General features: G+C 47.1%; 2 protein-coding genes across 4 annotated transcripts in view; one reads left to right on the forward strand and one right to left on the reverse strand.

Moving 5' to 3' along the window:
• CA12 (carbonic anhydrase 12) overlaps window positions 1-22,682 on the forward strand; it is a 62,258-nt gene that overhangs the window by 31,824 nt on the left and 7,752 nt on the right. The window contains exons 3-8 of the mRNA XM_079912026.1: window positions 8,736-8,915; window positions 9,817-9,959; window positions 15,108-15,203; window positions 16,044-16,107; window positions 16,334-16,491; window positions 17,838-17,967. Of these exons, the coding sequence (XP_079768152.1) occupies window positions 8,736-8,915; window positions 9,817-9,959; window positions 15,108-15,203; window positions 16,044-16,107; window positions 16,334-16,491; window positions 17,838-17,967 (771 nt within the window). The remainder of the gene's footprint in view (window positions 1-8,735; window positions 8,916-9,816; window positions 9,960-15,107; window positions 15,204-16,043; window positions 16,108-16,333; window positions 16,492-17,837; window positions 17,968-22,682) is intronic.
• Window positions 1-22,682, reverse strand: part of APH1B (aph-1 homolog B, gamma-secretase subunit) — a 111,192-nt gene that overhangs the window by 30,467 nt on the left and 58,043 nt on the right. Inside the window, exon 7 of one of the 3 annotated variants that reach the window (XM_079912028.1) lies at window positions 13,353-13,386. The exons of the other annotated variants lie outside the window; for them this stretch is intronic. The gene's annotated coding sequence lies outside the window, so the exon portion shown is untranslated. Of the gene's footprint in view, window positions 1-13,352; window positions 13,387-22,682 lie in introns of those variants that run through there. 3 annotated transcript variants of the gene reach the window in all.

The following is a 22,682-nucleotide window of genomic DNA, read 5'->3' on the forward strand; positions in this document are numbered from 1 at the left end:
GTCATAATAGGATAATAACGAATACTGGTTTTTTTTTGTCCAGACTTGTCGGATATAGTCAAGTTACAAACAATATTTATTTTCACTAGAATTTTTGTTATTCTTAAGCACATAGGATGCAGTCAGTGAGAAAGAGTAATCAGTGAGAAACAGCAATCAAACTGTACCAGTAATTACATAGTTCTGATCTTCTAAGGAGCCCTATATGCTTTTATTATTACAATACATGCTGTAACGTATATGTCGTAAATGTATAAATATAAGAAATTGCTCAACCCATAAAGTGTTTTACTTACCCCATACCATGTCTGCAAACAGATTATAAAATAATAAAATTACCCTTCATTTACTTGCATGAATTGTTATTGCCCAAGGCAGTAGTGAGTCTCTACATATGTATGTACAGAGCAAATACACCCATGATGGAGAAAAATAAAAGGAGGACCTATAGATTAAAAGAAACTCAAGGGACATATTAACCAGTCATGATACATGGACCTTATTTGGACCCTGATCCAAACAAACTATTTCATAAATATATGAGACTATAGCACAGGGAACTACATTCAATATCTTATAATAACCTACAATGGAAAAGAATCTGAAAAAGATATATATATATATAAGTGAATCACTTTGCTATATACCTGACACATTGTAAATCAACTATACTTCAATTAAAAAATAGGGAAAAAAACCAAAAAAGATTTATGAGACAATTGGGAAAATTTGAATTTGCACTGGATATTTGATGACATTAAGAAACCATTGGGGGCTTCCCTGGTGGCACAGTGGTTGAGAATCTGCCTGCTAATGTGGGGGACACGGGTTCGAGCCCTGGTCTGGGAAGATCCCACATGCCACGGAGCAACTAGGCCCGTGGGCCACAACTACTGAGCCTGCGCGTCTGGAGCCTGTGCTCCGCAACAAGAGAGGCCGCGATAGTGAGAGGCCCGTGCACCGCGATGAAGAGTGGCCCCCGCTCCCCGCAACTAGAGAAAGCCCTCGCACAGAAACGAAGACCCAACACAGCAAAAATAAATAAAATAAATTAATAAACTCCTACCCCCAACAACAACAACAAAAAGAAACCACTGGGGGACACAAGAGGGAGGAGATATAGGGATATATGTATATGTATAGCTGATTCACTCTGTTATAAAGCAGAAACTAACACACCATTGTAAAGAAATTATACTCCAATAAAGATTTTTTAAAAAATTAAAAAAAAATCATTGTTAACAGTTTTTAGATGTGAAGATGATATTGTGGGTATTTTTACAGAGTTATTACCTATAATTATATATATGCATCCATAGATTTTCTTCAAAGGAATCCAGTGGAGGGGGAATGGATAGGGCGGGGGTATGGATGAAACTAGATTAGTCATGGAGAGACGGGTACACGGGGCCATGCTACTCTGCTCTTTACTGTTGTACCTGCTTTGAAATTGTATTAAATTTTAAAACAAGACGTAAGGTGTAGTAAGAAAATAGCCAAATACAGGTTCACTTTAAAAATCACATTGACTCTTTTAGGCTCATGGGTGTACTTGGGCTGCATGCATCTCAGAATGTGAGAAACTGAGACTGTCTGTCATCCCACAGCCATCCTCTTCTCTGATCACCTCTGCAGGCCTGCTGAGTTCTAGGATTTCTGACTGGGTTTTTACTCTATGGGCTTCCTTTCCAGGAAGGCTTCAGTGTTCTGGTCTGATCCATTCAGCAAACACTTATGGAGTGCCTCCTTCAGCCCAGAGGTGATTTCTACCTCTGCTGGCTGGGTCCACCCTTCCCCCACTGTCTTCTAAGGGCCACACTCCATGAATCAGCCCCTCCTTCTCCTGAAACCATCCTTCCTTCTCTAGTCCCCTTTCCTTCTACGTGGAAGTGTGCTCAAGTCTCTTCATTAAAAAAATAAAAAATGCTTCTCGTCACCCTCATCTTCCTATAAACACCACACACACACACCCCCACACACCCTTCTCCCATCCCTTTATGGCTAGATTTCTGAAATGAGCTTAAGAAACCCTCCAAATCAATTCATTAAGTGTCTAGGAAATGCCACTATATGCTCAGACACGGGGGAGGGACGTGACAGAGTTCTAGGCTTCCAAAGGTCTTCAAAACTTACAGACAGAGTTCTAGTCTGGAACGGGTTTAGAGTAACAGTCACAGGTGAGATGGCTAAATGACAATTCAAGGCACTGTACCATTGTAGGAAGCTGGGTAATCTGGCCTAGGAGTTCAAGGCAGGAAGAAAGTGCTGGAGTAGCTTGCCCAGGACTTGAGCTGGATTTTGGAGATGGACAAGATTTGGAAAGGTAGAGAGGAAAGGAGGCAGCATTGTAAGCAGATTTTTAGCATAAGAACATTTGTGAAGGTTGGTCTGAGGATGGCGGAGCTGGCCTGACCATGGGGGCGAACTGCGGTGGGTATGGCTGCGGTTCTGCTTTGTTTTATTGGGGGCGGAGGCAGGGCAGGGCATGCTATGGAGAAAGGGAGTGGACGGATGGGTGGTACCACGGGAGCAGGGCTACACCTGGTTCTGGCTGCAACAGCAAAGGCTGGGGCGGGGACCCCGCGTGGAGCCTCTGCAGTGTGACCTGGTAAGGGCCTAACCGGGGTGGTGGTGGTGATGGTGGAAATTTGGGATGCCATGACCCACCCCGAGGGCAAAGGATGGGCTGAGCCAGCCTGGCTCTGAGATTTTGAGCCTTGGAAGAGCGGGGCCACTTGTCCTCTGACAAGGTTTAGCGCCATCAAATTGAGATCTAGGCCATAACACATCAACCAGCTTCACTATGTGGACCTTCTCCGAATCCTGAATTTTACAAACCACCATTAAAAAGATATGAAAACAACAAGGTCCTACTGTAAAGCACAGAGAACTATATTCAATATCCTGCGATAAACCGTAACAGAAAAGAATACGAAAAAGAATGTATAGATATGTGCATAACTGAATCACTTTGCTGTACAGCAGAAATTAATGCAACATTGTAAATCAACTATACTTCAATAAAAGAAATGTTTTTTTTAACTCTGAAATTCCTATTTTATTTTATTTTTTTAACATCTTTATTGGAGTATAATTGCTTTACAATGGTGTGTTAGTTTCTGCTTTATAACAAAGTGAGTCAGTTATACATATGTCCCCATATCTCTCCCCTCTTGCGTCTCCCTCCCTCCCACCCTCCCTATCCCACCCCTCTACGTGGTCACAAAGCACCGAGCTGATCTCCCTGTGCTATGTGGCTGCTTCCCACTAGCTATCTATTTTACATTTGGTAGTGTATATATGTCCGTGCCACTCTCTCACTTCATCCCAGCTTACCCTTCCCCCTTCCCTTGTCCTCAAGCCCATTCTCTAGTAGGTCTGCATCTTTATTCCCATCTTGCCCCTAGGTTCTTCTGACCATTTTTTTTTCTTTTTTTTTTTTTAGATTCCATATATATGTGTTAGCATATAATATTTGTTTTTCTCTTTCTGACTTACTTCACTCTGTATGACAGTCTCTACGTCCATCCACCTCATTACAAATAACTCAGTTTCATTCCTTTTTATGGCTGAGTAATATTCCATTGTATATATGTGCCACATCTTCTTTATCCATTCATCTGTTGATGTACACTTAGGTTGCTTCCATGTCTTGGCTATTGTAAACAGAGCTGCAATGAACATTGTGGTACATGACTCTTTTTGAATTATGGTTTTCTCAGGGTATATGCCCAGTAGTGGGATTGCTGGGTCATATGGTAGTTCTATTTTTAGTTTTTTAAGGAACCTCCATACTGCTCTCCATAGTGGCTGTATCAACTTACATTCCCACCAGCAGTGCAAGAGGGTTCCCTTTTCTCCACACCCTCTCCAGCATTTATTGTTTGTAAAAAGAAATGTTTTAAAAAGATATGAGATAATTGGAAAATTTTGAATTCTGACTGGATTTAATAATATTAAGGAATTGTTAACCTTTTAAGTGTGGTAATGGTATTGTGCTTTCTTTCTAAGAGCCCTTATGTTTTAGAGACATACTGAAATATGTGCAGACGAAATATATTTGGATTTGTTTCAAAATTATCCAGGGATAGGGGAGAGCAGGTGTGGTAGAGATGAAGGTGGACAGGCTGTGGATTGTTAGTTGTCAAAGCTCAGGGATATGGGGTTCATTTTGCTCCTCCCTCTACGGTTGCACGCATTTGACATTTTCCCTGAAAGAAATTCTGGTCCTCGGGTAATGCAAGTCTTGTACTCTGGGCCTCAATAATGCCCAGCTGGAAAGCACGAGAGGCATTTTGAGCCGTGCCACGTTCATCTCTTGTTACAATTCAAAACAGAAATTTGGTCCACTTCTGTTTTGCCTCAAACAGAAAAATCCATGAACTGGAAAGAAATAATGCCTTGATTTTAGTTGGAAAAACAAACTGGGAGATACACATGATCTTCTTTATCATGATCACGCGAGGAATCTAATCCACGGAAGAAGCAAAGTCACAGCCCGAGAGAAAAGTCACATTTTGATGGTAGCTGGAAACAAATGCTTCTTTTGGAAGAGTCAGTCCCAGGAGAGGTTTTCTGGCAGCAGAGTGCTTGGCATGAGTGTGAAAGCTGAGAACAAGTTGAAAAATTACAGCCTGGGCAGTAGCTGCCAGCGAAAAGAAAGTGCAGTGTTAGATCAGCAATGACGTTGCTCACACAGAGGCTGCAGGGCAGAAGGGAGCCTGCTGCCTACGTGCCTGATACTGGGTGTCCTGGTGCCCAGCCACATGGCACCTCCCTCTCTCACTCACAAGCCACAGAGATCAGAGGCTGCTCTGACAACGTCTCTAGCCATGTAAGCAGGGGACACAGCCATCACACGCTGGCAGAGAATCCCGTGAACTGCAATGAAACTCCATACTCAGCAGATCGTCTCCCAGGCTACCGGCCAGCAACCGGATTTCTTTTTCAATGAGCGGGCCCAAACAGAACAAAACCTCACGCAGGTACACTAGAAAGCTAGGAGGGTAACTTTTGAACCTGAGCAAGTAACATCATTTTTCTTTACTTTTTATAGGAAAAAGAAAATTATGTGGGGGAATAGAGAGAAACTAGGGGGTTTAATATAGGTGCATGCTTCCCTGGAGAGGAACAAGCAGAAAATTAGTAAGAGAATCCAGCTCAGGAAACATGTGAGGGCCTGCTCTATGCCAGGCATTGTGGACAAGGCAGGGGTGAATGAGACATGGTCCCTGCCTTCAAGGAGGTCATGGGAGAAGGAGGATACGAGCGTGCACGAAATCTCCTGGATAAATAATGAAATAGAAGGCATGGAGGTCCTGTGACCCAGGCAAGGTAACTCTGTTACTAAGCCAAAGTCTGTCTTTGGGCAAATCACTTCATCTCAATTTTTCGTCTACAGAATGGGGCAATTCTTGCCTTGTTGACCCCATGGAGTTGTAGAGGTGTAAGGACCAAAACTACTAACATCACCATCGTCACCATCACCATCATGAGGAGGAGGAGGGATAGAAGAGGCTTCCTAGATCCTGCTGCCCAAAGGGCCTGTGATGGGCACTCAGGACGAGTGCTTCCAGTGGTCAGCAGCCCAAACCGGCAGGACTGCCCACTCTCCCGCCAGCCCCAGGAGGAGCAGCGCCCTGTGCCCTCGTTCCCACAGCTGGTTCCCACTGGGCACCTCGTCACATGCCCAGGAACTGCCTTTGGATGAGCAATTCTCTCCAACCCGTTCCAACCGGCCTGATACAGAGGTGAAGGTGCTTAGTCCTAGTAATCTTAAGAAATCTCAGAGCTTGAGAGTCAGAAGGGACCTTCCAGAACATAGTGTCCACCCCTCCCATTTGTACAAAGGGCAAAGGAGACGAAGGCAGGGAAGGTGACTGGCTTGAGGTCACTCACGGAGGTGGAGGGCAGGGGACGGCTGGTGCTGGAAAGCTGGAGTCTCCGGGTCCAATACAGCTGCTTCTCTTTCCTAGGAAGGTTTTGCCACCACTGACTCTGTTGCCTTTTTTTTTTTTTTAAATTTTATTTATGTATTTATTTTTGCTGTGTTGGGTCTACGTTTCTGTGCGAGGGCTTTCTCTAGTTGCGGTGAGTGGGGGCCACTCTTCATGGCGGTGCGCAGGCCTCTCACTGTTGCGGCCTCTCTTGTTGCAGAGCACAGGCTCCAGACGCGCAGGCTCAGTAGTTGTGGCTCACGGGCCCAGCTGCTCCGCAGCATGTGGGATCCTCCCGGACCAGGGCTCGAACCCGTGTCCCCTGCGCCGGCAGGCAGACTCTCAACCACTGCGCCACCAGGGAAGCCCTCTGTTGCCTTTTATATCCTTAGTCTTTTCTGCTCCCAAATACCTAATTTGGCCAACTTCCACGAAAGTATTTAGGGCAAAAGGAAAATTCCTCCTCATAACCTTTCCCCAAGCTCTCTGTTCTTTGGGGGTCTTTCATTCTTTGGGGAAGATGTTTACTCAGTGCCTGTTATGCATGTGATCCTAAGCACGACATGGGTTCACAGAGATGAAATGGGATGGCCCAGTCCCCTCTTCGTGAAACCTTCAGGGGAGCTCTGGCTCTGGGAAAAGAAAGCCCTTCTTACTCAGTTCCCTTTAGCTATGTGTTCAAGGGGAGATCTCTTTGCCACACCTCTTCATGTCCTGAGTTTTTCCATTCATGCCTGTCTGGCAGCTTCTGCCACCCTGGCTGTGGGCCCAGATGCCGTTGTGAGAGAGAAAAGGCTGGCAGCCTCACTCTTGAAGGGCTGCCACCTAGGAGCTGCGCTGCTTCCTGACCCTCAGGGCTGGCATGATACCTCTTGACTGCTTCATCTCTGAACCCTGTGGTCTCTAAGGGATTCGGTTTGGCCCCCAGCTGAGTAACTGCCCTAATCCAGTCTGCCCCCTGGAGTGACTGCCTTGGTGTCCTCCAGCCTGCCTCTCCGACAGTCGCCATCTCGGTGTAGTTTAGTTGCCTTGAGTCCAGGGCTTTGAGGCCGTGGAAAGAACAATACAGTTCAGTGGAAACTCTGACATGTGAGGGTTGGGAAAACTGGTGTCCAGTGAGAGGCTGGGCTGGAGAGTCTGAAATCCCTTCCAGCTCCAACATTTCTGAAAAGGTATACCTGAAGGCTGACAGCCTGAAATATTAGAGGGTTCTCCTGTGTGTGTCCAGACCTAGGACCAACTCATCATAGCATTTCAAATGAATGTGGGCACCAAGTTTTGCTTCTGACTCTCCCTACTCTCAGGTGAGGTCCCCTAGTTAGAGAACAAGGTGTAGGGGATGGGGATTCTGTGAGGCCGGTGCACACACACGTGCTCCTGTGAAATGGTGCCGTGGTCTATGGCAAGGGTGCCCAGAGGACGTGGTATTCCTTCCCCTTCTGCTCTAGGTGACACCTTTCCGTGTGCTGAAATACTGATGAATGAACTCCAGGTGGCAAACCTTGGTTCCCAACTCCTAGAGAGCCCACAGGGCACCATGGTTCTACTCTAACGAGCCGTGACCTGCCAATTATTTACTTTTCTGGAGAAACCTCAGCTTGAAAATCCACTTAATTACCATGGGAGATAATCTTTTAAACATAGCCTTACATCCCTGAAAGACTTTTCCTTGTGGGAGTAAGAAAGTGAACGTGGGATTGGATTGTTTATTTTCATTTCCAGGGGAAGGACTATTACCTGGTAGTTAGCAAGAAGCCTGAGCCCTGGAGGGTTTATTTGATAAGTTTGCTCCTCCTCACTGCTAGTTTGTCAGTTATATTGTAATAATTAGTTTGTAATATTGTCATACTTTTCCGCAGCGTAAACATTGCATTTAGCTCCGTGATTCCGGGCTTATAATTACTTGATATTTTCCAAGCTTCCCTATCAGGTTGGGGGTTTTTACTTGCTCTAGATGTGGGTATTCAGAGTCAAGGTCCTCAAGGGTTTCCTATCAGGAAGATCATACCTGTAAATCACCAACCTCAAAGACCTACCTGGAGTTGGAGACAGACTCCAATTTTTCCAACGTGGGACATCCCAGTGGATTAAATAAATTCTTCCCCACTAGGAGAGGGAAGGGTGGAGGGGCAATATAGGGGTAGTGGAGTGAGAGGTACAAACTATTAGGTCTAAAATAAGCTACAAGGATATATTGTACAACATGGGGAATACATTCCATATTTTAAAATAACTCACTACATTGTACACCTGTAACATATAATATTGTACAGCAACTATACTTCAATTTTTAAAAAGTACCAAAGGAAAGAGAGCCATAGGTTTTAAACTACAACAATAACAAATGTCCTTAGCTTCTAAAAACACAAAAAAATTATAAAATAAAAAAAAAAATCTTCCCCACTAGAATGTCAGCTTGGGCAGCCCCAAGACCCAGAGCAATTGCTGCTCATAGGAGGCGTTCAATGCACAGATGCTAAGTTGCTGAGAGTCACAAGGTCTTCGCGTGGAATGGACGTGCGTCGGGTCGAAATATGAACAACGGACAGAATACTGCAGAGTCCCTGCCACGGGGCTGCTCTGGTCCCTCTTTCCCCACATCACTTCAGAAGCAAATGGTCTGGAGGCATTTGCATGACCTGGTTCTGCAGGCTGGGGTCTCTGGGCCTTAAGAGTATACCTCTAGGGATTAAGAAAAGAATAGAAAAGGAGTGATTGTATTGCACACAGAATTAGAAGGTGAGGAAAAATCTTTAGTGGAAAACGGATTAAGTCATGGACCTGAATCTCTCCTTCCAGGTCCCGACGGGGAGACGAGCTGGTCCAAGAGCTACCCATTATGTGGGGGCCTGATGCAGTCCCCAATAGACCTGCAGGATGACATCCTCCAGTACAACGCCAGCCTTGTGCCCCTTGGCTTCCAAGGCTACAGTGAGTCTGCCAACCAGCAATTTCTCCTGACCAACAATGGCCATTCAGGTGAGGGAGCGACCTCCAAGACCTGAAGGGGTGTCTGAGCTTTCCTCAGCTCCCTGGCCTCTTCTGTCTGCCGGGGCAGGGGGTAGGGTGGGTTCTACTGAGGCACCCAGGAAGGAGGGCAAAGGGGAGCCTTGAGGGATGCTTGGACCACTCTCTCCAGGGGATGCTGCAGGTCCTGGGCTCGGCTGGTTCTGCCGGGGTGGTATCTCTCAGAAGCGGCACATCTCTTGGGATGGGAGAGGGGACAGGCCTGAGCCCCTTGGCCTATTGGATATGGTGCGGGAGTGAATTCTGGGGCACTGTGAACAACTCAAGGGGCCACACAGTTTACTGGGGGCCTTGCCCAGTCTTTGGAGTCAGACCAACCCGAATTTGAATCGTGGCTTGACTACTTATGAGTCATGAGACTCTGGATGAGAATTTTAAACTCCTTGAGGTTTCATCTGGAAAATGGGCATATTGATGTGTACTGTAAAGACTAGAGGTTATGTACGTTAATATCCAGAATAGAGAAGTGCTTAATAAAGAGCGATTATTATTGTTGTTGTTGTTATATAATTCTACAGCTTGGCAGATACTTCACGACAGGTTCTATCTTCATAGCCAAGTGTGTAATACATGGATATATAAACAAACGTTCATCCATTGGTCTAAATTAGTTCCTGACATCATTTTCCAAGGGGAACCAAGAAGGTGCTTGTGCCACTGGAATAGCTTTAGTGAAAGGGGGACATTCTCAGAGAAAGAGCCCAGGTTTCTGACCTACAGGCTGCATCTCTCTGGTCCCCACCTCGCTGTATCCACTCGCCCCTGTCTAGGCCCTGGGCAGGTGATGCCTACCTGCTCTCAGGCAGTACTCAGCTGGCCAGGGCTCTGAAGACTGCCCCTCCTCTCCCTGCAGTGAAACTGAAACTGCCCAAGGACATGCACATCCAGGGCCTTGGGGCCCGCTACAATGCCTCGCAGCTGCACCTGCACTGGGGGGACGAGAATGAACCTCACGGCTCGGAGCACACTGTGGGCGGGAAGCACTTTGCTGCCGAGGTGAGTGGGGCGGCCCGGCTGGCAGAGGATTCCCGGCGGTGGGTGGTCTGGCACCCTTCCACTTGGCTGGTGTGCAGACAAGATCAGAGCACAAGGGGTGAGGTGGAGGGGGCCGTCTCACTCTACACACCCACCCCAGCCCTGCTGGCAGCACAGGAAGGTACGGCCACTCCGGCCACGCTGCAGCTCACCCCCGGTGTCCCGCTTCCCTTCCTCTCCTGAACTTGCTGAGTTTGTTTCCATGTCTTTTACTGAGTGATGCTGCTCAGAAAGCAGTGAGTGCTCCCAGGGGGGCACAGTGGGACACACATGCCCCTTTTCTAGACATCGCCCTTCTGTTTGCACAGATTAAGATCCCACCAGCTTGTGTGGCTGACATCCCACTGCCATATCATACAAGGCTAAGTGCTCCCCCAGCCCTTCCGTTCTCTTCATATGCTATGCTGCTTGCATAAGTTTTTCCCATCCCATCTTTCCTTTCGGGCATGGGTTGTGCTTGGAGCCTGGGGACCCGGGTCCAGGGTCACTCTTCTATTTGGCCACAAATCAAGGGATGACTGGCATTATAACGCGTAGGGCATTGTGGCCATCAGAGACTCACTGAGGATAGCCTGGGACATCATCACAGTGTTGCGTTACGTTGCCCTGAGGTGCTACCCCAAATGCCAAAGAAAACAGGAAGAGGAGCAGAGCTTCGCTCCTGCACTACAAGTGTTCAGCGGAGGCTGGGGGATTGACCTGCTCCTTTTCAGCGTTCCCGTGGGATTGCACTTGGGGGTGTGGTTCTGAATGTTTAAAGGGCAATAAATACAAAGGGATAAATGCTACTGATTAGCTAACGGAGCCTGTGGTAAACAGTGATGCGACCATTCCCCTCTGTTCTTAAAGGCCGAACTGCTTAATGTCTTAGGCTAATTAGAGGTCGAGTTACAAGAGGTGGAGGGGCTATAATTCTGGCCCAATAGGATGGCCCTACTGGAAGTGCACATATTCCAGACCAGGCCCCTCTCTGAACCTCCAGGACTGCCATTTCTTTCAGCCTAACTGCAATAAGGAGGCTTCTATTTTCCCACGGCGGGTAAAGGAGTTAGGGTGTAGGCTGAGAGGGTTTGGGCATTTAAAAATAGTTACTGAATTTTCTGCTATTAAACCACATCATCAGACCAAGAACCTGGTGAAGATGGACCATAAATGTCAATAACAGAGAAAAAACATCAAGGTGACCCTAAAGTGGCAGATTCTCTATGGAGGGTCCTTGAAAGTGTAGCAGTTCTTCTGGCTTGAGTCTATATAAGAAGACTCTCTTAATCCTCTCAGCAGGGAATTCCCTTTTGTTTGTATTAGTCTTCACCTCCTCTTGATTTCATCTCAACAGTGAGAAAAGTGCTAAAACAGAACACAAGCTCAAAGGTCAGCTGTAAAAAGAAATAAGGATCGCGACTTCCCTGGTGGCGCAGTGGTTAAGAATCTGCCTGCCGATGCAGGGGACACGGGTTCGAGCCCTGGTCTGGGAAGATCCCGTATGCCGCGGAGCAGCTAAGCCCGTGAGCCACAACTGCTGAGCCCGTGTGCCACAACTACTGAAGCCCACACGCCTAGAGCCTGTGTTCCACAACAAGAGAAGCCACCACAATGAGAAGCCCGCACACCTCAACGAAGAGTAGCCCCCGCTCGCTACAACTAGAGAAAGCCTGTGCGCAGCAATGAAGACCCAACGCAGCCAAAAATAGACAATAAATAAATAAATTAAGAAATAAGAAATAAGGATCTAGGACCTTCAGGGTTTTAGCCACATAGAGTTCTGCACTATTTCCCAAAGCAATGCCAGGCCAAGATGGTGTGGGGCAGTGTGGAGGCTACATCCTTTGGGGGGGAAGATGGTAAAGGAGGAGCCCCTAAGAAATCCTTAATACAGGACCATTAAAAAGAAGAAATAACTTGATATAATTTTTTTTTAATTAGAAAGGGCCACTTGAAAAGTGGGGAACATTGAGCTGTATTCATTAAAATATGCTTGAATTCTATTTATAATCACATAAGATGGGAAAAGAGATTAACGAAGAAAAAGGAAAAGGGAGGTAAAATCTCAGTGTGTCATAGTCTCAAGAGGCAAAGAATCAACTAAAATACACATGATCAAATATAATACAGTTTTTTGGAGGACAGGTGATACCACCTTTAGGATTAAAAATCAGGTTAAACAAAGTAGGAGGATGACACTCCTGCATGTCTAAGGGGCTTTATCAGAATGAAGTCATGTCTATAAGCTCCTAATGTCCAGAAGGAGAATGTAGAATAGACATAATATACTTAAACTACCCAAAAATTACAGGAATTTTTCTGTGAAGAATGATAAAGATTTCCAACAACATGCTTTACTGTTTAAAGCTTTAATACCTGAAGAAAATATAACATTGATCATAGAAAAATCAATCCAAGGCATGACATAAGGGAGTTTGTGATACAAATATTACCTTAAATATGAGGTATTCAAAGGTGATGGAAAAAACCAGATATGTTCTTAGGCGCCTTGAGTGAGTAAGTGTGAGAAGGGGTTATTTAGAAGTAAGTGAAGATGTGAAGATGCCCAGATAGGGGTTCAACCAAGGAAAGTGTGTTAGGTATCTATTGCTACATAACAAATTACCCTAAAAATTAGCAGTTTAAGACAACAAACATTTATTATCTTGCAGTTTCTGTGGGTAAAAAAATTGGGAGCAACTTAGGGGACTGGCTCTGGTTCAGAGTCTCTCATGAGACTGCTGTCATGGTATTGGCTGGGCTACAGTTATCTGAAAGCTTGACTGGGGCTGAAGGATCTGCTTCCAAAATGGCTCATATGGTGGACAAGTTGATGCTGGCTATTGGCAGGAGGCCTCAGTCCCTTGCTACATGAACCTGTTCATAGAGTTGCTTGGGTGCCCTTATGACATGACAGCTGGCTTTCTCTACAGTGAGTGATCCAAGTGTGAGCAAGGCAAAAGCCACACTGCCTTTTATGATGGGGTCTCAGAAGTCATATATTATCACCTCCACCTTACATGATTTATTAGAAGCAAGACATTTAGTCAATGCCACACCTGAGGGGAGAGGAATTAGGCTCTACTTTCTGAAGAACGAGTCAAAGAATTTGTGGATGTATTTTAACACATCACATAAGGTAAAAGAGAACAGACAAAGAGCAGAGCTGTCTTGCTGGTAGACCTAAGACAAACTTCATTTCCTGGATAAAGCTGATGACAAGTAATACAAACTATTCCCCTTTTGCCAACTGCCAAGAGGTCCAGCTATAACCCTTTAGAACGGGCTAGAGCAGCCTCTGGCAGGAAACGAGGGATTATCTGAGATTTTTAGGAACACTTTCACTCTACAAATATCTATCCACCTGTTTCCTGAAGGCTGGAATTTCCTGAGGCAAAAGCCACATCTGGAGAGAAGAGACAACAAAGAAAATGACAATTGAAACAAACACCAATGCAGCTGAAAATGGAAATATTTACTAACCAATTGGTGAGGAGTCTCAGATCACAGACTTAACCTTGTCATGTAGGGGGAGGATGACAGATTCCAAGAGAATCAGGAGAAAGGACTGTGAAATAAAATGGAGTCACTTACGTCAAGGGGTTTTAAAATGGAGCTGGGAGGCCATTAAGGAGGTGAACCTTATGCGTGTCCTCACCAGCGGGAACCATGAACTTCTGAACTGGGCCAAACCACCAATACTCCATGGACTCTGCAAGAACACCTGCAACTTGTCACATTAACGAACTTTTCCCTCCCTCTAGTAACAGCCCTAGTATTCAACCATGTTTAGCCAAGACTAGCTTCTGCCTCCAACTTGAAAATTACAAAATTCTTTGTAATGCAAACCTCCCTTCTTTGCCTTTAAAAGCCCCTTTTACTCCCTAGCAGGACACTGTTTGGGAAGCTACCCAAATCTGTGTGCCCCAAATCGCATTCTTTGACCCAAATAAACATTTTTTTGCTTAAGAAAAAAAAAATCAGGTTAAACATTGACAGAGCTTGTCATAATAATGTCTTAATGCTTACCTAGACTGTTTCTTTTTAATTTTTTAAGACTTTTTTTTTTTTAGAGCATTTTAGGTTCACAGCAAAATGCAGAGGAAGATACAGAGATTTCTCATATACTCTTTGCCCTCACATGTGCATAGCCTCCCTCATTATCAACATCACTCATCAGAGTTTACCTAGACTTTTTTTTTTTTTTTGCGCTATGCGGGCCTCTCACTGTTGTGGCCTCTCCCGCTGCGGAGCACAGGCTCCGGACTCGCAGGCTCAGCGGCCATGGCTCACGGGCCCAGCCGCTCCATGGCATGTGGGATCTTCCCGGACTGGGGCACGAACCCGTGTCCCCTGCAACGGCAGGCGGACTCTCAACCACTGCACCACCAGGGAAGCCCTACCTAGACCTTTTAAACCCAACATTTCTCAAAAACTTCTCTTTTCCTCACTTTAATAATGATAAGTAACTTCTGCTTTGAAAAAAAATGAGTTTAGAATGGTATTTTGGGGTCTACATTCATGGAGTAGCATTTTTGTTTCATGGTCTCTTAAAATATAGTTGATAAAACCTGTATAAAAGTCATGTTGTGACTGTCTCCACCTGAGAGATAAATGCATGTCCTGCTCTGGGTGCAAGTATGATTAAGGTACAGTTGGAGGTTTACTGCCCCGGCCCCCAGATCAAATGCAGAGTGGCCGGGCTTAGGCTGGGCAAGCCACATGGGACCATTTTGCCCCAGGCTCCAGAATAAGTAGGAAGAATCAGAAGGGAGAAGTGCTCCAAAGTATCCAAGCTTTCTCACAGCTAGTATAAAAGCCAATGTGTTCATTCATTCATTCAATATCTACTGTGTACCTGGTACTTTTCAAGCACCATATCAGACCCTGGGATACCATGAGTGAACAAGATGGACAGACTGGCCTGGTGGAGTTTGCAGTCTAGAGGACTGAGAGAAAAGGGAACACTGGGGTGGCCATGAGGCAAGGGTCTGGGAGGACGAATCTAGCTAGGGATGGGGGTGGTCTGTCCCTCCCATTGGATTCCAGTCTCCTGCAAAAGTGAAAGCTTCCCATGGGTCCCTATCCCCTGATGGATAGCAACTCATCTCCCCTCTCCCACTGCAGCTGCATATGGTCTTTTATAACTCGGACCTGTACCCCAATGCCAGCATCGCCAGTGACAAGTCAGAAGGCCTCGCGGTCCTAGCTGTTCTCATAGAGGTAAGAGATGTTGAGAGGCATTTTACATGAAATCTGATGTCAGGATGACATCAGACTTGGCATTTGGTTCCTTGCACACCCGTCTGTTCCGTTTCGGCTGTGTCCTGACTCTAGAGCAGGGGCTATTTCCCCACAGGGTTCCTGCTCTCTTGGCCTGGAGGCAGCCCTTTCTGTGGCTGGACAGCAGGAATGGGCATGTCCTAGGTGACACTGGAAAGATGAGTCCTAGTCTCCAGCCCTATTGCATAATCAAGGAATTGCCAAGTTGGACAGGGCCGGTCGGGGGTGGGGGAATCATTCACTGCTGCCCCATCACATGCCTGATACAATTTCCAGCATCCAAGCTCCATCCTTTATAGGAACCCCAGCATAAGTTCTTTCCTTAATCCCAGAACGTGGGAACACCTCCTGATTTGCTTGCATTTTCCCCCCTAAGGAGATAGCACGTATGTCGTTTCTCAACATACTTACTTGCCTGACTTGGCTTGCATGAACTCAAGCTCCCTTAAGTTCTGGTTAGAGAACATGCTATTTGTGGCCTTTAAGCTCACAGCCAGATAATCAGGAGCACAAGCTCTACCTGTTGCTCTGGGACACCCCAGCCCCAGTGCCTTGAGCTGGAAATAGGATGTCCTGAGATGCAAGAGGGCAGGACCATTCCGCCAACCCCCTAACAACCTAGTGATGCATCATAACTGTCCTAGTAAAGTGCATCCTTTGGGGAGGATCTCAGCAGTGGTGATTACACACCCTCAGCAGAGCCCTTCCATTCACAATTGTCAAGCCAAGCTCAGCCTATTGAATTCTGTCCCTGTTCAACCTGCCCCATCTCTGTTGCAGGTGGGCTCCTTCAATCCATCATATGACAAGATCTTCAGTCACCTTAAAGATGTAAAGTACAAAGGTGAGAGGTCCTTGGAGGCGTATTCACCCTCTGTTGGAGAAGAGTGTATTCACCCTTGTGTGATCTGAAGAAGAACCCATGCAGGGGGCCGGGTACTGTCTGTGACCAAGTCCTAGGATCAGATGGCTCAGAATGGGGCTAGTTCACCTTCCTAGTCTGTCATATGCTCAGCTGCACCTCTGCCTTGGGGAGCAAGGTGACATCATCCCCCAACATGTCTCTCCAGGCCAAGAAGTGTCCATTCCGGGTTTCAGCATTGAAGAGCTGCTGCCAAAGAGGCCTGAGGAGTACTACCGCTACCGAGGGTCCCTGACCACACCTCCTTGCTACCCGACCGTGCTCTGGACGGTTTTCCGGAACCCTGTGGAAATTTCCCAGCAGCAGGTAACTGTCGTGCCCTTTCTTGTCAGAGAGCACGTGGTACCTCGGACGCTACCACCACCCATATCATAATCAACGACTTGATTTCCTCACTTAGAGTTTCACTGGCAGCTATTCAAAACCTCTCCAAATATCACAGGGGCTTGGAAGCACTTCAGAAATTACAGGCTGAGCTTCAAAAGTGGAGCTATCAAGTCAAGTGGGGAAAATGAATCTGTCTCCACAGTTCTTTAAATAAGAGCTGTTAAGCTGCGTTTCCTAATATATCCCTCAGCGGATAGTGTCTACCTCCCAGGCAGGAAAGAGCATGGCTCCTTTACAGGGGCAGAATAAAGACAGGATCAGGTTAGACTGTTTAACAAAGCCGAGGGGATGGGGATTACAGCAATGAGGATCTCTGCCCTCAAGAAGTTCACAGTCTAGTGTAAAACTGGGGGACGGAGTCCTTGGGAATCATCTCTAACCCTCTCATTTCTTAGGTGATGAAAGCAAGGGTTAGAGAGTTGAGGAAACTTGGGGATCACCAGCTGGTTAGTGACAGAGCTAAGACCCAAAGATAAGAGCTGAGTTCCAGGTCACTGCCGGTGTCTCTACCCTGCAGCTGAGTTTCATCAGTCGGAAGTATGGCTGCCCAGGAGACGGGGCCAGGGGGCCGCTGCACACTGGCTCACGGCCCCCACCCGCTCCATGAGCCAGCACAGCTCTCACTGCTGCTCCTTCCTTTCTACTATGAGCTATTGATCTGAGTAACCTCGATAAATGGCAGCAAGTAGGCTGACAGGAATAAAGACGTGATGAATCAAGAGATAAAATGCTCAGAAAGGCAGTAATATGTCCTAACCCAGAAACTGCCTTAGAAACAGTTACATGATCTATATGGGTGTATGAAAATACCATGGAACTAGAAGTCCGATGACCTGTGAGCCTCTTGCCTCCCTCTTTTGGTTCCTCTTGATGGGACCATCAGACTAAGGCCCAGGCCCCTCTGATTCAGAGCTGGGTCCTGAATGAGGCTCAGGAGAGGAATGCAGTCTCCGTGGGAGGCTGAGGAACCCCTCACCACCCCAGGTTTCCCTCCCTGCAGGGCAGATTTCAGGCTCAATAAGGATCTGACAGCACGAACCCTTCCGGCAGCCCCGGGAGGTGGGAAGACAGTGGGAAGACACACGGGCTCGCCGAGCCCCATCACTCAGACACGCGCAGGGGAGGGGCAGCTTCTGGCTTCCCCACTGCTTTCTCAAGGGTCTCCCGCCAGGCCTCGGAGGTGAGATCTGGTGGTCCTTTCCCTCGAGGTCAGGCAAGGGGGCGTCACTCTGCCCATGGGGGGTGTTTCTGCTCTTCCCCCGCAGCTGACGAATTTGGAGACAGCCCTGTACTGCACACGGGTGGAGGACCCGTCCCCTAGAGAGATGATCAACAACTTCCGGCAGGTCCAGAAATTTGATGAGAGGCTGGTGTACGTCTCCTTCCGACGTGAAGGTGAGGAGATGCAGTGTGTGGCGAGTGCGGAGCCGAGATGTCTGTTTTGTGTGAAATCGGGTGCCGTGCTCTTGGGCACTGTCACTGATACCCTTAGGAGATGAGTTAAGAGCACCCTGGCTGCCAAGGGAACCAGATGCGTGAGGAGCTACCGTGTGTGGGTTTACTGAGGTCTCCCTCCACCGACCCTGACTTCCCTGAGCCTTGGTAGAGAAGCGCGAGCCAGGCCCTCCAGGCGCGTGGACCACAACAATCATTAAGTCTGGGAGTCTCCCACAGATGGGGAAGAGAGGATGTTCTGGGGGCCTCTCTGCCCTGAAGAACTACCTACCCCTTCTCCTAAGATACATGATAGGGCCCTTTTCATGAGATCAAACCTTCTAACTTCTTACAGGCTTTCTCGGCATCAAGGCCCATCTTTGGCCTTGCCAGGTGATTCCTGGCACCACCAAGGTCCAGGGATGCTCCTTTGTAAGGTTTTAGAAAATGGGCATAACCCACATCCGAGCCACAAGCAGCTCATGGTCTACTGTAGCAGGGCCCGTTAGACAAGAAAGTATCTTCAGAACTGCCTTTTGTCTCATCTCCTTGAAGCTTGCACAGGCATCCGAGATCTATACGGAATGAAGCTTAATAGTTCGGTTTCTTCCTGAGCTATGGAAGCTCAGTTCTTGCTTTTAAATCCATAACCATAACCCCCCAGATGGACAGTTAACATCTTGACTCGCACGGTATCTACATCAAGACAGCTGAAAGCTGGGGGCCCGGGGAAAGGGGTGAGGGGCCCACACTCTTCAAATCACTAAGTTCACTTTCTCACATCGCTTGTGGCCAAGCTGGGCCAAGGGTTCATATTTAAGGATGACCATTAACCCACTTGTCAGAGAATTAGCTCTCCTCGTCTCACATGGGGCACCTTGTTCTGTTGTTGTTCCTTTCATAGTGTGTGAGATTGTAACTGTCACCTGCTAAGCTTAGTGGACCACAGGAAGATTGAATTTCAAGGCCCTTGCCAGAAAGCTTTAGAAACATGCCCTTCTGCACTGACCCACACATATGGTCAGAATTACGTCCTTCTCTGTCAGTTACTTAATCAAGAACTGTCCAAGAATTTATCTTTTGTATTCTCCTCTCCAGATGTCACTAGTTAAGGTCATCTCCCTCTTTTCACCAGTTTCTTGGTCTGCAAACTGAATCTATAAACAATGGCCCCTCCTAAAAATTGAGGATGTACATGATGGTAACTATACCAACTCCTTTTCCAGGAAATACTTCAAATGCATAGAATTATCCCCTGGTGTTCTATTCTGGATATAACATTCTCTTTTCCTATTTTTCTAAATGAAGTATATAGTAGTCAAGGGTTAAACGGAAATACTTCAACTCTTAAATAAAATAAAACTCCTCCTGGAGATAAGGGACTCTGCCCACATAGATCAGGTAGAATTTTCCTTGTGATTCAAGGATAATAGTCAGCTCTGTTCTCTGTGCTAAGTCTCTACAAGTCACCAGGGATGGTGTGACAGATACTCCCCAACAGTCAGCAGACCCAGGTTCAAGGCCTCACCTTGTTTCCTCCTGGCTATATGACGCAGGCAAATCATGTCCCTCCTTTGGCCTTGGTTTCCTCAGCCATAAAATGATGGGTTGGACTAGGTGAGTTAACGTCCTTTCGGTGCTAACATGTTCTGATTCTAAGTGGACACTAACAACTGTCCATCCTGACTTTACGTTGCAGGGACAGTGTGTGAGGGCAGTTACAGAGGAGCAGAAGAAAGCATGCAGGAACTTGACATCCAAAAGTAACCCCCACGTGTACAATGAACTGTAGCCTCGGGGATAATTAGCCATCTTCTTAGACCAGTTCAGGTCTAAGCTGGCACCTGTAGAGCAGGCAGTGCAGTCAGGCTGGTAACAGAGCGCTTCAGCAGACCCTCCCAGTCTGGCTGGGGGAGCTTGAGGGGCCTCTAAGCAGAAGCCCCCCAGACCGGCTCCAGCTCAGGACGTGGAGATCACAGCCCTAATGCAGCTTTGCCGCTGCCCCTCCAGCATGGCTTACCCAGAGCTGCTGCTTGCAAAGGCTGGGCTGGGCTTTCTCCCTCGAGTAAGAATCTGTGGCAGTCTAAGGCAAACCTGTTCATTTGAAGGCTGATTATAGAAACTTGGCCAGAATTCTCCCTTTCCCCTCATTTCCCAAAGACTCGGGCAGCAAATGGGGCTGTCCCCTAAGAAACAAGGATGAGGCAGCCCCAAAGGAGTGAAGCCCCAAACCTCATCCCCCCAGGGGCGCCTGCAATTCACAAGGGCCTTCTCACACCAACGTGGCGCGGGTCTCAGACTGTAACATGTCCTTTCAGATGGATGGGGTAAGCTTGTTTGTCAGTGGGAGCCTTGAGCAATTTGGACTCAACTGTTTGCAGGCTCTTCCACTGAGGCATGTCTGTAATTAGGGGCTGGTTTAATTCAGGGTCTTCTCTGAAAGTTAACAGGAACTATGGGGCTGGAAAATGAAAACTCTGGAGTTTTCTGCCAGGAAAAAAGTAATGTTAAGGAAATCCTTTATGAAGGAAAGTGAACGGACCTTGAGAGGGGGATCTGAGGTTTAACCAAATTGGAACAACTGGGACTGAATCACTTAACTGGAAGCTGTATTTTCTTCAACTGTGCCAGAAAAGGAACACAGAGCTTGGTTTCTGTCCTTAAGAGGTGGAGAGTCTATGACGGCCCTAGGGCAGGGTTTCTCAGCCTTGGCATCAGCACGTCAATACTGACATGTGGGGCTGGATAATTCTCACTGTGAGGGCTGCCCTTTGCACTGCAGGATGTTTAGCAGTGTCCTTGAACTCTACCCTCTAGATGCCAGCAGCATCCCCCCCTTGTGACAGCCAAAACATCTCTAGACATTGTCAAGTGTCTCTGGGGGATGAGAGGCAAAGTTGCCCCTGATTGAGAACCGCTGCCCTACTGATTGTACAATGACTTTCCTAGGCCCAGAACTTTTTTTTCCCACTCCTGTGACAGGATTCTAGCGTTTTATATCACATGCCCTGGTCTTTATTCTATTCTATCCCTGTTTCCCATCTTCCTTTAGGATTTGAGTAGGTACTCTTCTTGTATAATTGGGTAGGGCCAAGGCTAAGAGAAGCAGACGAGAGAGAACTATTCACCCTTCAAGGAAGCATACCAATTCCTTCACCAGGGGTCCAGGTGCCTCTGAGGTAGCGATTTTCTTCAGAATCCCCTCCTCATTCTGTTCCTTCCCTTTCGTATGATTTTTTTTTCCTCTCATGTATGTTGTTTCTTGTTGCCTTTGGTTAAAATGCCCTGTCCTTGTGGAGAGATGAAAGTCACGCCAGGCACTTTTTTTCAGCTCTTAAAAAGTGCCTCTTCCAAGTGGCACAAATGGAAGTCTTGAGCTGAAGAGAGGAAACAAGACTCACGTCCTCCAGGTGGGGTCTTGGAGAGGAGGAACACATCCTGGGAGCAGTCCAGATCTCGTAAGAGTCAGCTGCCCGATGTGAGGAAGGAGAAAGACAGTAGAGGCACATCTATATAGTTCAGGGGCCCGATTCTCGGTTCCCCAAAGTTGACCTCTTCCCAGCCAAAGACACCCACACTGGGTCCAGGTGAAAAAGGGTAATAAAGCCAGACCAATAAAACCGAAATGCCAATGTTATCAAGTTCTATTTTCAACATGTCAGGGCAAGGAAAACTTGAAGGCCAAGAGGAAGCCCAGAAGTTTCTATAATCGTGTCTTCAGTGCGCTTGCTCTGAGCGAGTGCACGTCACATGCCTCAGAGCCTGGAGCCAGCTGAGGCGACACTTAGACAAGGACGCAGGGCAGTCGAGGGGTAGGGCTTTCCCCCTCAGCAGAGCTGTGGAGTAGCCTGATTAGAATCTGCTTGACCCTGAGGGACCTGGGTAGTTTCATAAAATGTTTAAAAAAGAGAGAGAAAAAACCTTACAAAGCTAAGATGGCTAATTATCTAATTCTTTGAGACTAGAATGTATGCTTTGTGGTTATTGACCTTGTCAACTTTCTAAAAGTCCCTATTTATAAATAAACTCTATTAGATGGAAAAAGATTAATTCTTCCAAAGGGTCCAAGTGAAAGACCAGAGGAGTTCCCCTTAAAATCGCCTACCCCGGATACAGGGTCTGAATAGTCAGGAATGATCGTCAAATGTGCTAAGAAGTGGAGTCCTAGTCACATCTAATGCAGTTCAACACACCGCGTGTTACTGAGCACGTCCCACGTTAGCCACTGCGGGGAACAGAAAAGCCCACCAGGGATGTTCTCTTGCTCCCAGCAATAAGCCTCTGGGCTAGACAGCGGGAGAAGGGGCCAGGCGGAAAGCTGATCCTTCCAGCCTGTCTCCCCTGCTCCCATCCTGCCCTGCGGGGCCTCCTTCGACATGGCAGGTGCTTTCATGTGTGCATGCTACTGACTTTTGCACACAGGAGTCCCTTTGTCTGGGATGCCCCTCACCTCTTCCACCAGGAAAAATTTTCAAGACCCAACTCCAACCATATCCTGCCAAAGCCTTCCCCATGCCCCCGAGGGTGACTTACAGTCTCCTGCTTCAGTGCAGCTGACCTTGTTCATCTGTGTTATAGTTTTTAGCACACCACAGGGTAATTATGTATTACCACGCAGAAAAAAAAAAAAGAAAAAACATGCCTCTATTACCCACACAGCACGAGCCCCTTAAAGC

The sequence above is a fragment of the Stenella coeruleoalba genome (genome assembly GCF_951394435.1).
Source record: "Stenella coeruleoalba genome assembly, chromosome: 2".
Classification (NCBI taxonomy): Eukaryota; Metazoa; Chordata; class Mammalia; order Artiodactyla; family Delphinidae; genus Stenella; species Stenella coeruleoalba.